The following is a 16,642-nucleotide window of genomic DNA, read 5'->3' on the forward strand; positions in this document are numbered from 1 at the left end:
ATGATTTCGATCTTCTAATGGTTGATGCAAATTCAAATTTTCAATCTGGAGAATTTTGTGAGGTACAAGAGGAATTCTCTATAGTTGTGGAAGATGAACACTTGCGTGCCCGAGACTCTAAATTCAGACCAGAAATACGCATATGATGAGATCATGAGGCACGTAGACGAGGATTGTCCAGGAGTGTTCTTTATAGATGGTCCTGGTGGAACCGGTTAGACTTTTTTGTACAAAGCTTTGCTTGCCAACATCCGTTAACGTGGTCTTATTGCTCTCGCAACCGCTTCGTCGGGTGTTGCTACCAATAATATGCCTGGAGGGAGAACAGCTCACTCTAGATTCAAAATTCCTCTCAACCTTGATAATAACTCAATGTGCAACATAAGAAAACAAAGTGGGGCTGCTAAATTGATTCGAGATGCAAAAATAATCATATGGGATGAAGCGTCGATGGCAAAGAGCCAAGCAGTGGAGGCGCTCGATCGAACAATGCGAGACATCATAGGGGTGGCACTCCCATTCGGCGAAAAGATAATGGTTTTGGGGGGTGATTTTAGACAAGTATTACCGGTCGTGAGGCGTGGAACCCGAGCACAGATTGTAGATTCTAGCTTACGGATGTCACCTCTTTTAACAACGATTAAAAATATACGGTTAACGCTCAATATGAGAGCACGCACTGATCTGTGGTTTTTAGAATTTTTATTAAGAGTCGGTGATGGAGATGAAGAAGCGGTGGACAAAATATTTATTCGCATACCGGATGACATGACCATTCCCTATGCTGATAAAGGTAAGTCAAAAGATGCATTGATTGATGCAATCTTTCCATCTCTACAAATCAACGGAGCTGATTCCGATTATATCATTTCGAGGGCGATATTGTCAACTAAAAACGAGAATGTTGACGAGATTAATGATCAGTTGATCGACAAGTTTTCTGGAGATGAAAAATATACTACAGCTTCGACGAAACAAAAGATGATAAGAACAACATCTATCCAATGGAGTTCTTAAATTCTTTAACTGTTAGTGGTTTGCCTCCTCATTACCTTCGTCTCAAGATTGGATGCCMAATAATACTGTTACAAAATATCGATCCCTCGAATGGATTGTGTAATGGCAGTAGATTGATATGCAGAGGCTTTCAACAGAACGTCATCCATGCATAAATAGTTGTTGGTCAGCATGCTGGAAAGAGAGTAWTTCTGCCGAGAATTCCCTTATGTCCGTCCGAAGACAACATGTTCCCATTTAAGTTGAAGAGAAAACAGTTTCCAATTCGGCTTAGCTTTTCTATGACAATCAATAAAGCTCAAGGCCAAACAATTCCGAATGTAGGTGTTTATCTACCGGAATCAGTTTTCTCACACGGGCAACTTTATGTGGCGTCGTCCAGAGGGATATCACGGGGAATACGAAGGTGTTAGTGAAGCCTGTTAAAAAATTCAATCATGCCGGAGTCGACACCTCAAACGTCGTCTATCAAGATGTTTTACGTGATGAATAAGGTATAATCAACAATTATATTATTACACATTTTGTACCATATGTTTCTATTAAAACCATTGCGYCGTTTTTTGCAGGAAATATTTACGGATGAGTGCATCACGAAAAGCAAACAACAGTTCGAATATACGGATGAACATTATTTTACGAACGATTGTATTTCTTTGTTCATTCAAGAATTTCAAGTTTTGTAATGAGCTCTGAGTAGATGGTTTCAGAAACCCAACATATGTGCAATTTTCTTTTTATTCGATCTTGCTAACAAACAAAATTGACCTTCAACTTTATATATTAGTTGACTTGTAAAATAACCACACAAACTCATGATTCAAAGCCAAACTAATGTTTTTGAATTGTGATTTATCCGCGCTGCATCGCGCGGGTACACCATTAGTAATATATATAGACATATATATATATATATATATATATAGGTCTAATCAAATGAGAATTAGATAGTTTGTAGTAACTGTGAGGTCCAATATGAGCTAATCGTTTTAGATAGTTAATGTTATTTACTAAATAAAACAAAGGGTAAATTAGTAAAATGTTTTGATTATTCAATTTACTTTAATTAGTTTAGTATTCTAATTTATTTTAAATAGTTTAATTATTTTAATATAAATATATATATACACACACACGGACACATAGGGACCAAATTCGGTGACCTTCTCCGGCACTCACCACCACTCCAATGGCCTCCTTTGGTCATCTTGTCTGACCAAAACGCCATCTCCGATGATCAACCACTAAACACCCACCTGTAAGCATTCTCGACAGCTAGCATTATCTTTATCCCTGTGATACCCTTACTACCTATCTCCTTTCCCCCATCCTCGTTATAGTTGGTATCACAATGGTAGCACAGTTGGTATCACATTGGTACCACAAATTGGTATCACAATGCTCTCAAAATTTACTTGGTATGTTTTGAGTATCACGTTGTATGTATTTTGGGTATCACATTGTGTATCATGGTGTATTTTGGGTATTACATGGTGTTCGTCGAAGGCCGGAGGTAGGAGAGAGAGAGGGGGGAGATAAAAATTTTAAAATACCTAAAATGCTCTTTAATTATAGTTCTAAGTCAAACTACCAAAAATTAGTTGACTGATTTATTCATTGATTTGTGGTTGAGATTAGATCTTATAGTTATCACAAACTAATCAGTTCTCCCTTGAATCAACCTATATATATATATATATATATATTAAAAAATTTAATTTCAATTTTTATAGTAAAATTATTTAAACAATAATTTAGGCAATCTTGTCATTTTAACATTTTGACTATGTTATATTTTAGTCATAATTTCATCTAGTGTGTGGATCAAATGCTACCCATAGATTATGCAACCCTCAATGTCATTTTTAGATAGCTACTTTGGATAAGAATGGTAGCAACGGTGGAGATCGTATAGGAAGAGTAAGGGGTTGGTTGTTTACTTTTTAATAGTTCCATTAAGAGGCAATCTCTGAATTGTTAAGAGGTGAATCTTGTTAGGCAAAAAAAAAGTCTGTCTCTTAATGGTTGTAACAACTCACAATTTCCACGTACAGATAATCCACATAATCACATTCATAAGACATATTGTAATATTGTTTACCAAACATGGACTAACAAAAAACTTTGTTAAATACATTTAAATGCATCTAAATATCATCGTTCAAACTTTCCCCTTGCCTTTATCTTGTGATGTATGATGACCTGCAAAACAGGTTAGTCCAACAACTGAGCATTAGACCCAAAAGGTCTAGTGAGTGTACCAATTACATATAAGTAATTTACATTCCAAACTATCAGTTTAGAATCAAACATGTACAAACACAAACATTTTATATTTATTTGATACAGATTTTTTTCTCTCTCGCGATTACACCGTCATTTCATCTTTCTTGAAGTTACACCGCCATTACATCTCTCTCTCGCGGTTACACCGCCATTACATCTCTCTCGCGGTTACATCGCTATTACATCTCCCTCGCGGTTACACCGCCATTACATCTCTCTTGGTTTTCAAATTCAAACCAAAACTGATAGTGAAATTCAAGCAACATTAACCAGATTTGAAGTTTGGTCATCATTGTCCGGATATGAAATCCGGACAATTACTTAGAATAAAAAGAGGAAAAATCGGACGTGGCTTGAGCGGTTTCGGTTTAACTTTAAACCGGCTATCCCTTGAGCGATTTAGATGAATATCAAATGATGTCTTTGTTCGATTTAGTAAATATTCGATTGATACTTGTCCGGTTTAGGTTATATCTAGTCAACTCTCGTCCGGTTTAGGTTGAATCCGGACAACACCTGTCTGGTTTAACATTGAATTTGGTCAATACTTGTATAAAGGAATTTAGTACAGACTATTCTACTAACAATGTATATATCAGTCTAATATACAAAGCAATCTACACTCACCTTGGAATGAAGTTGGCCGGTTTATGGATTCTGATTCTTTCAAATTTTCTCCAATTTTCCCAAAGAAAACTTTCTAAAAGTCCAGTAAGACTTTCCTTTCTCATACACTTGCTATATATAGCAAGTGTATGACCGCCTCCAAGATAAACAACTCATCTAACTCCACAGACACACCAATCACCCTTCATACTAAGATTCATGCAAAAAAAATCTAAAACTCTTAAAATACATAAACCGAATATTACAATACTCACTCCTTAAAATAATTTTGTCCCAGAATTCCATTTAAACAAAAAGGTAGGGATATTTCAATCGCATTTCAGATTCTGATTCCCAAGTGGCGTCTGGTCCTTTGTGATAACGCCACTGAACCTTTACTAACCCAACCTCTTTATTCTGCAACTTCTTTAATTTGAAGTCAGTAATTTATTTAGGGGTTTCTTCAAAGCACAATCTTTCATCAATTTTAATTTTAGGTAGAGGAACCGTTGTTTCTGGACTTACTAAACACTTCCTTAAATTAGACACATGAAAAGTGTCATGAATTCCACTTAGCTCTAAAGGAAGTTCTAGTTTGTACGCTACTTCTCCAACTTTTCATATAATAGGGAATGGTCCAATATACCTCAGACTTAACTTCCCTTTCTTACCAAAACGTTCCATTCCTTTCCATGGCAATACTTTCAACATCACTCTATCACCTTCTTGGAATTCAATCGGCTTCCGATGTTTATCTGCATAACTTCTTTGTCTATCTTGTCCCGCTTTCATTCGTTCTCGTATTACGCCAATTTTATTTACGGTTTGCTGAACTAATTCAGGCCCAGCTAACTGTTTTTCACCTATTTAATTCCAACTCAAAGGAGTTCGACATTTTCGTCCATACAGAACTTCAAAAGGTGCAACTTGAATACTTGAATGATAACTATTGTTGTACGCAAATTCCACCAGAGCCAAATGACTATCCCATGATCCTCCAAAATTAATTACACATGCTCTAAGTATATCTTCTAACATTTGGATAGTTCGTTCACTTCACCATAAGTTGTACTTAGCTTAATCTGCGAACCCATTTCTCTTTGGAAATTTTTCCAAAACATAGAAGTGAATCGACTATCTCAGTCAGAAATAATTGATAGAGGAACACCATGATGTGTCACTATCTCATCAATGTATAGTTTAGCCAATCTCTCCATTGAATATGATTCTCTCATTGGTAAGAAATGTACAGACTTGGATAACCGATCTACTATTACGCATATAGCATCATAACCTTTTGATGTCCTCGGCAGTTTGGTTATGAAATCCATAGTGATGTGATCCCATTTCCAAACTGGAATTTCTAAGGATTGCAACTTACCATAAGGACGTTGGTGTTCTATCTTCACCTGGAGACATGTCAGGCATTGTTCAACGTGTTTAGCTATATCATTCTTCATACCTGGCCACCAATAGTGTTGCTTCAAATCTCGGTACATTTTATTCGTACCTGGGTGAATTGCAAAACGTAATTTGTGAGCCTCACTCAAAATACGTTTCCTAAGACCACCATAGTTTGGTACCCAAATTCTGTTCTGAAATTCCCAGAATTCTCTGCCATCTTTCACAAATTCAGATATTCATCCACCCAATCTTTCCTGTTTAATCTTATCTTCCTTCATGGCCTCATGTTGAAATTCTCGTAATTCTTCCTGAATACTTAGTAGTAACTCAACTCCTAGAGCTACAACTTTAATAGTTCCACTTTTCTCTTGTCGGCTTAGAGTATCGGCTACAATGTTTGCCTTTCCTGGATGATACAAATTTTACAATCATAATCACTAACCAACTCCAACCATCGTCTTTGACGCATGTTCAGATCTTTCTGATGGAATAAATGTTGTAAACTCTTATGATCTGTGAAAATTTGACTTTTTGTTCCGTATAGATAGTGCCTCCATATCTTCAAAGCGAACACTACCGCTGCTAATTTCATATCATGAGTGGGATACTTTCTTTCATGATCTTTTAACTGCCTTGAAGCATAAGCAATTACCTTTCCACGTTGCATCAGTACACAACCTAGACCCATCTTTGACACATCACTATATACCACAAAATTTTCCATTCCATCTGGCAAAGATAGAATTGATGCACTGCATAACTTATCCTTTAACATCTAAAAGGCCTAAGCTTGTGCTTCATTCCACTCATATTTCACATTTTTCTTTGTCAGCTTTGTTAATGGAGTAGCTATACGAGAGAAATCTTGTATAAATTTACGATAATACCCAACCAATCCAAGAAAACTTCTGATTTCAGTTGGAGTTTTTGGGACTTCACATTTTTCAATGGCTTCAATCTTTAAAGGATCCACTTTAATGCCTTCTTTGAAATAACATGTCCCAAGAACTGGACTTCCCGTAGCCAAAATTCACACTTTGATATCTTAGCATACAGTCTTTCTTGTTTCAGAAGTTCTAAGAGTAATCTCAAATGATGAGCATACTCTTCTTCCGATCGAGAATATATCAAAATATCATCAATGAAGACAATCACAAATTAATCAGGATAGAGATGACACACCCTATTCATCATGTCCATAAAGGCTGCAGACGCATTAATGAGTCCAAATGGCATAACCAGAAATTCATAATGACCATAACGTGTACGGAATGTTGTTTTCGACACATCTTCATTTTGAATCTTCAATTGATGATAACCAGACCGTAAATCAATTTCCGAAAAATAAGTAGCCCCCACTAATTGATCAAACAAATCATCAATTCTTGGAAGAGGATACTTATTTTTTATTGTCAATTTATTCAGCTTCTGGTAATCAATGCACATTCTCATTGATCCATCCTTCTTCTTTACAAACAGCACCGGCGCACCCCATGGAGAAGTATTTGGTCGGATAAAACCTTTATCCAACAATTATTTTAATTGAGACATTAAATCCTTTAAGTCAGAAGGAGCCAATCTATATGGTGCACGTGCAATGGTTGCTGCTCCAGGAAGTAATTCAATTTGAAATTCTATCGTTCGATCCGGTGGTAGACTTATCAAATCTTCTGGAAATACTTCTGGAAATTCCCTCACGACTGGGATATCCTCCATCTTTTCTTTCTCTTTCTTGATGTCAATAGCATAGGCAAGAAAACTAGTACATCCCTTCCGTACATATTTCTGAGCCTTTAAGACTAAGATAAGACTGGAGTAGCAATCTCGTCGGTCCCCATAAATTACAACCTTCCTTTTTCTGGTAAGTCTATATGAATCATCTTTTCATCACAKACTATGTTGGCTTAGTTCTTAGCTAACCAATCCATGCCTATAATTATATCAAACTCTCTTAAAGGAAAAGGAAATAATTGTATAGGCACCTCACACCCTTCTATACTTATGAAACATTCATTTATCCTTTCCTTAGCCGAAACTTCACTATCGTTTGCTGTTTTCGCAATTAAATCCTCACTTAACGCTTTAGATTCTAAATGTGCGTAGTTAACAAACGATGGTTATACAAAAGAACGATTTGCACCCGAGTCAAATAAAACATTTATCACAAACTGAATTAACAAGAAAGGTACATGTCACCACTTCAGGATGTTCTTCCGCCTCGCCTCTCGTCATCTGAAAGGCTCTCCCTTTAGTATTTGACTCCCCATGTCTTATCTCTCCTCGACCACTTGGGTTAACATGGTTTTCCACTTACCCACGACCTGTTGGAACATAACCAGTTCTTCAGCCCCCAGAATATCCAGATCCTCGACCTCTAGGAAAACCAAACCCTCATCCCTTAACTTGTGGACAATCAGCATTGACATGTTGAGAAAAATTACAAGTAAAACATCTTCGCACCATTCGACAGTCTCGAGCTATATGTCCCGGTTCCTGGCATTTAAAACATACATGTGACACGGTATTGCAATTTTCCTGATGTATCTTATGACATCGTGTACATGCCCTATCAGCAAACTTCGGAACTGGTCGATTCAAATTTTCCATAAACCTTGGTCTACGGAAATCAGTCATTGCAGCTTCCCCTTTTCTTTTATCTCCTACACTTTCTTGTGGTTGTCGATTGATGTCTTGTTCCAGTATCTCGGCAGCGTCAACTGCTGCTTGAAATATTGTCAGATTCTTGGATATCACATACTTCCGGAGATTAGGCTCTAAACCCCAGATGTACTTTCTCACTTTACTGCTTTCTGATATAATGTAAGCTTTAGCAAACCAGGATTGTTCCATGAAGACTTCTGTGTACTGACATATTTCCTTGTTCTGGACGAAGGAAATCATCTTCTAGTTTCCATACTGCCGCTTCAGGACAATATTGCATCTTAAACTTGATCACAAATTCTTCCCGTAACATGGTTTTCAGAATGTTTGGATCCGAACTTGACAGAACTTCCYACCAGTACAAAGCACTTGACCTCAATCGGGATACAGCAAACATAACTTTGTCTTCTTCTGCACTTTTACTAATCTACAGACTTAGTTCAATTTCTTTAAGCCAACACATGGCTTTAACAGGGTCACGCTCCCAAGAAAATTTAGGAGGTTTACAGGCAAGAAACATTTTGATATCCCCTCATTTATGAACGGAAGACGAAGTAAGGGGTACATATGTACCAATTACCGGTGTACTAGCTCTGGCTTCTTCCTGATGTTCAGGATCCCTTACTATTTCTGGATTATATTGTGTCGTACGCCCCAACAAATTCACCAAGCTTTCTTGGAATTTTCCCAACTCAGCTGCCAGCATTTCCTGGGTAATAAAACCGGGATCAGGAACATTGTGTCCACCCCTTGCTCTTCCTCTTCCACGACCGGACATTGAACTTTCTTGTGCTGACAATTCCTGTTCTATATGAGTTTCTTGTCTAGTACTTCTCCCTCTTCTTCGACCCCTGCTGCGACTTCGCGTTTCTATTGTCATTACATTTTCCGGGACTTCTTCTTGGGTTACATTTCTTCTTCCCCGACCACTTCCATAACCGGTAGAGGTCCTTTCTGATTGATTAGGATTATCTGCCATTTCTCAGTTGTACGTCTCTTTCTGTCATATTTAAACATATATGATTATTTACATAATCAAAACATAATAACACGTTTATCCTCAAGTCTATCCATAACTCAAGATTATATCAGTAATATGTAATCTATCTTTCTCATAATAGGTTCAGTTATAACATATTCCCATGTTCATAGTCCCAGTGAAACCTATTATCATAACTTCTACATCTCTAGTTTAAGTCTAAGTATTTCACAAATACCCAGATCCCTTAAACTAAGGCTCTGATACCAACTGTAACAACTCACAATTTCCACATACATACAATTCACATAATCACATTCATAAGACATATTGTAATATTGTTTACAAAACATGGACTAACAAAAAACTTTGTTAAATACATTTAAATGCATCTAAATATCATCTTTCAAACTTTCCCCTTGCCTTTATCATGTGATGTATGATGACCTACAAAACATGTTAGTCTAACAACTGAGCATTAGACCCAAAAGGTCCAGTGAGTGTACCAATTACATATAAATAACTAACATTCGAAACTATTAGTTTATAATCAAACTTGTACAAACACAAACATTTTATATATATTTGATACAAATTATTTTCCTCTCTCGCGGTTACACCGTCATTTCATCTTTCTTGAGGTTACACCACCATTACATCTCTCTCTCGCGATTACACCGCCATTACATCTCTCTCGCGGTTATACCGCCATTACATCTCCCTCGCGGTTACACCGCCATTACATCTCCGTCGCGGTTACACCGCCATTACATCTCTCTTGGTTTTCAAATTCAAACCAAAACTGATAGTGAAATTCAAGCAACATTAGCCGGATTTGAAGTCTGGTCATCATTGTCCGGATATGAAATCCGGATAATTACTTAGAATAAAAAGAGGATAAATCGGACGTGGCTTGAGCGGTTTAGCTCTAAATTGGTTAACATAGGAGCGGTTTAACTTTAAACCGGCTATCCCTTAAGCGATTTAGTTGAATGTCAAATGATGCATCTGTTCGGTTTAGTAAATATCCGATTGATACTTGTCCGGTTTAGGTTATATCCGGTCAACTCTCGTCCGGTTTAGGTTGAATCCGGACAACACCCGTCCGATTTAACATTGAATCTGGTCAATACTTGTATAAAGGAATTTAGTACAGATTATTCTACTAACAATGTATATATCAGTCTAATATACAAAGCAATCTACACTCACCTTGGAATGAAGTTGGCCGGTTTATGGATTCTGATTCTTTCAAATTTTCTCTAATTTTCCCAAAGAAAACTTTCTAAAAGTCCAATAAGACTTTCCTTTCTCATACACTTACTATATATAGCAAGTGTATGACCGCCTCCAAAATAAACAACTCATTTAACTCCACACACACACACACCAATCACCCTTCATACTAAGATTCATGCAAAAAAATAATTCTAAAACTCTTAAAATACATAAACCGAATATTACAATGGTTCTAAAACCCTTTGAATGATTTTGTATCATGGACATCTCTTAACCATTAAGAGCCCTAATTTCATTGTAAACAATTACCAAACAATTATATTTTATTTTGCACAATATTATGAGAGTTTTTTAATCATTCTGACCACTTAATGATTCTGCATAAAACTATTCAGCAACTGCCAAACAACCTCTAAGTGTGGAGAGGGAGGGTAAGGTTGATCAAGTAGTCATGCCATGGTTTCAGAAGAAGATACAAGTCGTACTTGTGATTCTGATTGACTATGAACAAGTTTTTCAACCCAATAAATTTATAAAAAAAGGTGATACAAAAAAACGTTCCATGGGGTATGAAACAGAAACCCTATTTGTTTAACACAAATTGTTACTTCGGTCAAAAGTATTTGATTAGTTTGATCTTGGCTCCAAAGATCAAAAGTACTTTGAGGTCCTAGGTTCAAATCCAAGGAGGAATAAAAATCCCCTTATGGCCATGGAGGTTCAAATGCAGTGACTCCGGGCTATCTGTAAAGCAGGTGGTCGCCTGCGATTAGTCGACTCACATAATGGGTTGGATATCCAGGTTAATAAAAAAAATGTTACTTCGCACAATCACCTTTGGGACGTAAAGGATGTCAATTCATACACGGAATGTAGATTTATCATAGTATATCTGATGGTGGAAAGGATTGGTGATGTTGTCGATTGCAAAAGATATGATAGATAATTATTATTGAATATTTTTTCATACTTGTTGAAAAACCTTTTTCTACAACTATTGCTAGCGTAACAGATTTAGACATGACAAACCAAATGAACGATGCATACATTATGTCAAGAGTTGGACTAGAACCCATAATCACTAATATATCCTTAAATCATTTCTTGGTTGTTATCATTATCTTATTGGTTTATTGGTCTCTTTTAACATTTAGTTTCTAGCCTTCTAGGATCCACATATTCACTTCTTGTTAGAGAAATTAAAGATGTGATGAAATCATGAAGATGGTATTTATCTTTTAGGAAGATATCGATTCATAAGGGTGGTCTCCGATTGGTTTGAACTTAGAATTCAAAAGTCAAAAGTGTCCGACTCAAATTCAAGGTCCCTTTATGACCACGGAGTTTCAAATACGGTGACTAGCAGGGTCATCCTGGCATCAGTCAACTCGAATAGTAAGTTGGATATCCAAGTTAATAATAAAAAATATTTTCAAATTAAGAGCCATATAACTATTGAGGTAGCTTATTACTTATCAACAATATTGCATCTTTTAAGTTCATCATCCTACAACGGAATTTAAAAAGATAGACAAGGAATATTAGGTTTGATCATACGGAAGGAAAATCTCAGTAAATGGCCATTCTCCAGGGTGTGCCATCACCATCGGACCATTTCCTGTCAAAGACAACACCCTACACTGTTACTGTAACGCAAAATCGTTCCAGTCTCCTGCATGCCAACTTCTTCTTGTCAAAAATAGTACCATCATATGTGTGTGTATATATATGGGTTTCAATCTGACTATTTACACAACATCAAATTCGGTTTTATAGGATGTAAAAAATGTGTTAGTGTCATAATAAATTGTTTTATAGGATAAAAAGTCGGGGGCTATATGTAAAAGTGTTACAATAATTAAGGGACGTTATTTGGAGTCTTTAACAAGTTTTTTAAACCACTTAAAAGATAAAGCATCCTAGTAATTTTTTGTATGATATTATTTGAAAAAGTATCTTATGAAAATAAACATGATATATAAAGATGTGTTTATAGGAAACTTCTCCAAAACATCGTATAGAAAAGTTAATACGGGCATTTATTTTAAAATTGTCTTAAAACTTGTTTAATGTTTGGTTCTATGAATTTAACTCGGACACTTAAAAACAATTTTTGCATCGTATATATAAACCCAATTTTGTTGGAGTAACAATAAAAAGAAGTGTAACAAGCATACCGGTGGGATAGAATTGTGTCCAAGGAGAAAGGTTCATATCGATAACTTGTCCAAATTCAGGTCGTTGAACATTGGCCGTATTACCATCCTCCATCGCACGGTTCACATGCTCATTTTGCCTGCACAAAAGCGTTGCAGGTTTTGCAAGAAGGTAGTATCAATCAATATGTGCAGGAAGTAGAAGTTTCCACAGAAATATTGGGTTTACACACTACAACAAAAGCCAAAGATGTTTGAATGTCATAATATATTGTTTTGTAAACTTAAAARGTTGACATTTATTTAGGACGCATAATTGTTTGGTATATAAACTTTGATTCAGTAATATGATATCCTATAAAATCAGTTTTGTTAGGGTAACTTTTGTTGTTCAGCAATACATATATGTATTCATAGTTACCTTTGGGGAAGAAGCCCATTGAAGTTCATAAAATTCATGATTTGAACTTGCTGATCTCTTGGTGGAAGCCAATCCAGTATGCAGCTTGGGTTGGTTGTAACCATGTTATTAACATTTATTGCCTCTTGAGGTAAAGCTACCTGTGTTGTGTAATTAAAACCCAACAGGAAATTGATGAACAGTGTGTGTGTGTGTGTGTATCATATCGTTGTTCATTTGATTTCTTCTTTCTGGTGGGTTGATCATACAGACATACCTGTGAAGTTGATTGAACCTCCATTGAGCTGTTGTACTTCTCCAGAACTTGCTAATCAGTTCTCCAAARATATCACATTAATTTTCTCTTCATTAATTATGAAATATGTATTTGAATGAAGAGTCAAACGACGACTATTAATTGTATACCTTGCGCACACGAACATGTTTCAAAGTCTCCTCCAGGATTTGTTCTCGATACTCAGCTTCACACATTGTGGTGATTTCAGAAGGATTTCCTTCAAATATCCTATGAAAACACACACAMAAACGTATATTATATATATATATATATATATACACACACACATAGCATATTGATCAGAATCATAAAAACTTTAAACAAAATTTCAACATTATTATCTATCTATTTATATGCTATCGTTGTTTTCATAGAGAAATATTTGATCAACGATAGAACAAGATCCATTTTGCATCATATCTAAGGGATTAGAATCATTCTCAACGAGTGCATAAGAAGCAATGTCGATGTCCGTATAGCGCCTTCTATTTCTAATAGGCCACGAACTAGATTAGAATCATTTTCAACGAGTGCATAAGAAGAGATCTCATTTTTTCCATCGAGTCCATATTATAAAGCATTTAGGTTTTTATTCATTTTTCAAGGAACTTACAAAATATTAAGTAAAGATTATTAATACATACAAAAGCTTTCAATTATTTCTATTTTTCCCTTCTTTAAATTTAACAACAAAGATTTGGAAACCTCTACTATTTTTCTTAAATACGAGGTCAATCAACACAAAAAATAATAAAATATTTGGAAATCTAGCTAGCTATCTCACTTAAATTATTCCAAAATAATTCAATTTTCAGTTTACCATTAAATTCTACATTTTGTTGGATCCATAAATACACTTCTACTACTAACAACATGTATTTGTATTAGAAACGAGATTGCGCGAGTGGTAAAAACAAATTCGATATGATAAGATCGGTTTTGATCAAGCTATATATATATATATATATATATATATATATATGAGTTGATTCATTATAAGTAATTTAATTCCGACTCTTATCTTCAAGGTCAATGAGGTTAGTCGGTGAGTACAAGCTAAGCTAATTTAGACGCTCACATTAATTTACACACACAAAAACACGGTGGTTGTGGGGTTGGAATATAAGAATGATATATTCAAATAAATCAAAGACCATACCTGAGCCGTTTCTCCATTTCTAGCAATTGGGACTTGCAACGGATGATTTCTTGTTGAATTTCCTGTAACAAATTAAGAAATAATCAGCATCAAGTTATATATACACACACATATATGCATATCTGTCTGTGTGTATGTGTGTGTGTGTATATATATATATATATATATATGATTGGTACAATAGGACATACCTCAAGTTGTGAATCACCACTTGCTGGGCTGCTTTCAAAATCAAATGAAACAAACTAGTAGAGTTATATGGCTTTAAAAGAAACACAGCATCGGAATTAAATTGAAATACCCCCAAATAATAAATAAATAAATAAATGAAAAGAGATAGATAGATGTACGGAATTGAAATTTTAGAAAAGAGGAATAAACCTGGCATGGTTCTGAATATGATGATCTTGAGCTTCACCTTTCAACCTACCCAAAGCCCTTTCCAGGTACTGCAAAAACAAATAAAGATATATAATTTGAGCATATATTTCTATATACTTTGATCGCACACATGATCTATGTGAATGTTGTAGTACTTGATTTACGATATATATATATACACATATATATATATATATATATATATGCGTGTGTGTGTGTGTATGTATGTAAGTAAGGGAACATATATATATATATATAGGAGTAAAAATGGGTACTGTACCTCTTGGTTCTGCAACCTTCAAATAGTTGTGGATGCATCAAGATGGATCCCAAAAGAAATATATATTACAAGATATGTGAACAAACCACAATCAAATAAAAGTTAAGATTATAAGTAAAATCATTCTAATATATACCAATTAAATCTACGAAAATAAGATAATGATCCAACTTATAACTTATTTGTACCTTCCTCTTTCATGCTCTGGGAGATTTATGTATCGTGCCATAATTTCTTCGATGCTATATATATGCCCAAAAGAAAATTTAAGAAATCAAAATAATTTGCATAATTAATTTACTCAAATTAAATAATACGAATCAATCGAGATCTTGAATCAATTCTAGATTTACCTTCTGTTTCCGGAGAAAATGCTAGCTCTTCCAGAGGGGGAAAACATGATGAGAGCAACATCGACATCACATAGAACAGATAGTTCATAAGCTTTCTTGATGAGCCCATTTCTTCTTTTTGAGAAAGTAACCTGTCTATTTGTTGTATTTTCTATTTTCTTGATTTGCAATTTCACTCTCCCCATTCTTTAATCATATAAAATGATCAATTTCTTCTGATACGAGCTAAGCTAGTAGTGTATGTGATTTAGGAACAAGGGAAATTAATATTAAGAATGGAAGAGGTGGAGAAATTAATGAAAAGGATATATGATCGATGAAGGTTGATGAGGAGGCATATGCAATGCGTTTTGTCATTGCTAGGCAAGATGACATATGAGAGAGACAGATGTGGCGGTGCGCGTTGGTGTCACCTGTCAAAGATATATACTAAAGTATTCGATCGCGAGCTTGAAAAAGGAAGTCATATTTGCAGATCAGGCTGACCGTGTGAGCGAAATTCACAGTGAGTCATGAACCGAATCTTTAAAGTCGTGGTTTGTGGGCTTGCACACCATAAGTTCATGAACTTTGTATCCTATTCACAAGTAAATTAAAGAAGGGTATGAGGATTGTTGGAGGTAAGGCATGCATACTGCACTGTGAATATAGGTTTTACTGATCAAATGTAACTTATTTTTTGGAAAAATTTCAATAAAAGTTACCCCTTAAAAGCATAATATTTAACATTCAAAATCTAATAATTAAACTGGTGTAATTGAGAACTTGACAGAAACGCCATATATACGCTCATTTTGGTAAAGGGTTTTAATTTACAATTGAGCAACCTCACACACTGAAAGCTCCTATATATATAGGAGCAATTTAATACCTTGATCAAACTGTACAACAGGATACATCACTAGTGCGGCACCAGAAAATCTGATCATTAACCTTGTCAATTAATACAGATGTTAAGCCAAATGATCAGATGAATGAATTGAAGACTAAGGGTAATTTAGCTGTTCAGTTAACCTCAGTTTGTGGTTAACTACACTACCTTTGGTTTGATTAGTGGTTAACCTTAAAACAAAATTTGTTTGCATGTGTACTGATATGAAGACAGCCTTAGTAATTTGTACATATACATATACATATACATATACATATACATATACATATACTATCTTATTAAGCAAATTTAACAAAAATCTTAAAGTCTTAAAATTCTAAATGACCAAAATACCCTTTATACTCACTTTTTCACCTTTTCACCCCCTCTTCTCCTCACATACACTCACCCTCTTACAACCAATTTTTTTTAAATTATAATTTTAAATTTACACTTTATATCCCTATAATTAATTAATTAATTTACTTTACGTCCTTTACTTTTAAATCTTCATTTTAAACCTTTATCAAATTAACATACATAATCGTATAT

General features: G+C 35.1%; 2 protein-coding genes across 3 annotated transcripts; one reads left to right on the forward strand and one right to left on the reverse strand.

Moving 5' to 3' along the window:
* Nucleotides 1-309: 309 nt before the first annotated feature.
* Nucleotides 310-1,017, forward strand: LOC112514107. The gene has a single exon (XM_025120439.1). It carries the CDS (start codon nucleotides 310-312, stop codon nucleotides 1,015-1,017), a length of 708 nt encoding a protein of 235 aa, XP_024976207.1.
* Nucleotides 1,018-11,645: 10,628 nt separating this feature from the next.
* Nucleotides 11,646-15,491, reverse strand: LOC112514777 (agamous-like MADS-box protein AGL104). Of its 2 annotated transcripts, none has more exons than XM_025121378.1 (11): nucleotides 15,220-15,491; nucleotides 15,055-15,108; nucleotides 14,867-14,882; nucleotides 14,587-14,654; nucleotides 14,397-14,424; nucleotides 14,206-14,267; nucleotides 13,175-13,274; nucleotides 13,026-13,076; nucleotides 12,770-12,909; nucleotides 12,370-12,488; nucleotides 11,646-11,810 (listed from the first exon to the last, which is right to left on the reverse strand). In XM_025121378.1, the coding sequence occupies exons 1-11, from the start codon at nucleotides 15,402-15,404 to the stop codon at nucleotides 11,734-11,736; spliced, it is 900 nt and encodes a 299-aa protein (XP_024977146.1). In that variant the 5' UTR covers nucleotides 15,405-15,491; the 3' UTR covers nucleotides 11,646-11,733. The 2 variants fall into 2 exon arrangements, with proteins under 2 accessions (XP_024977146.1, XP_024977147.1); XM_025121379.1 differs by having other exon boundaries at nucleotides 11,732-11,864.
* Between the last annotated feature and the right edge of the window lie 1,151 nt (nucleotides 15,492-16,642).

The sequence above is a fragment of the Cynara cardunculus genome (assembly GCF_001531365.2).
Source record: "Cynara cardunculus var. scolymus isolate 2C chromosome LG 6, CcrdV1, whole genome shotgun sequence".
Lineage (NCBI taxonomy): Eukaryota > Viridiplantae > Streptophyta > Magnoliopsida > Asterales > Asteraceae > Cynara > Cynara cardunculus.

Coding starts and splice junctions, on each gene's coding strand:
- LOC112514777 (XM_025121378.1), bottom strand. CDS start 15,404: ATGGGGAGAGTGAAATTGCAAATCAAGAAAATAGAAAATACAACAAAT. Junction 13,077..13,174: donor AACATGTTCGTGTGCGCAAG/GTATACAATTAA, acceptor AGAACTGATTAG/CAAGTTCTGGAGAAGTACAA. Junction 12,910..13,025: donor AGGTTCAATCAACTTCACAG/GTATGTCTGTAT, acceptor TACACAACACAG/GTAGCTTTACCTCAAGAGGC.
- LOC112514107 (XM_025120439.1), top strand. CDS start 310: ATGCCTGGAGGGAGAACAGCTCACTCTAGATTCAAAATTCCTCTCAAC.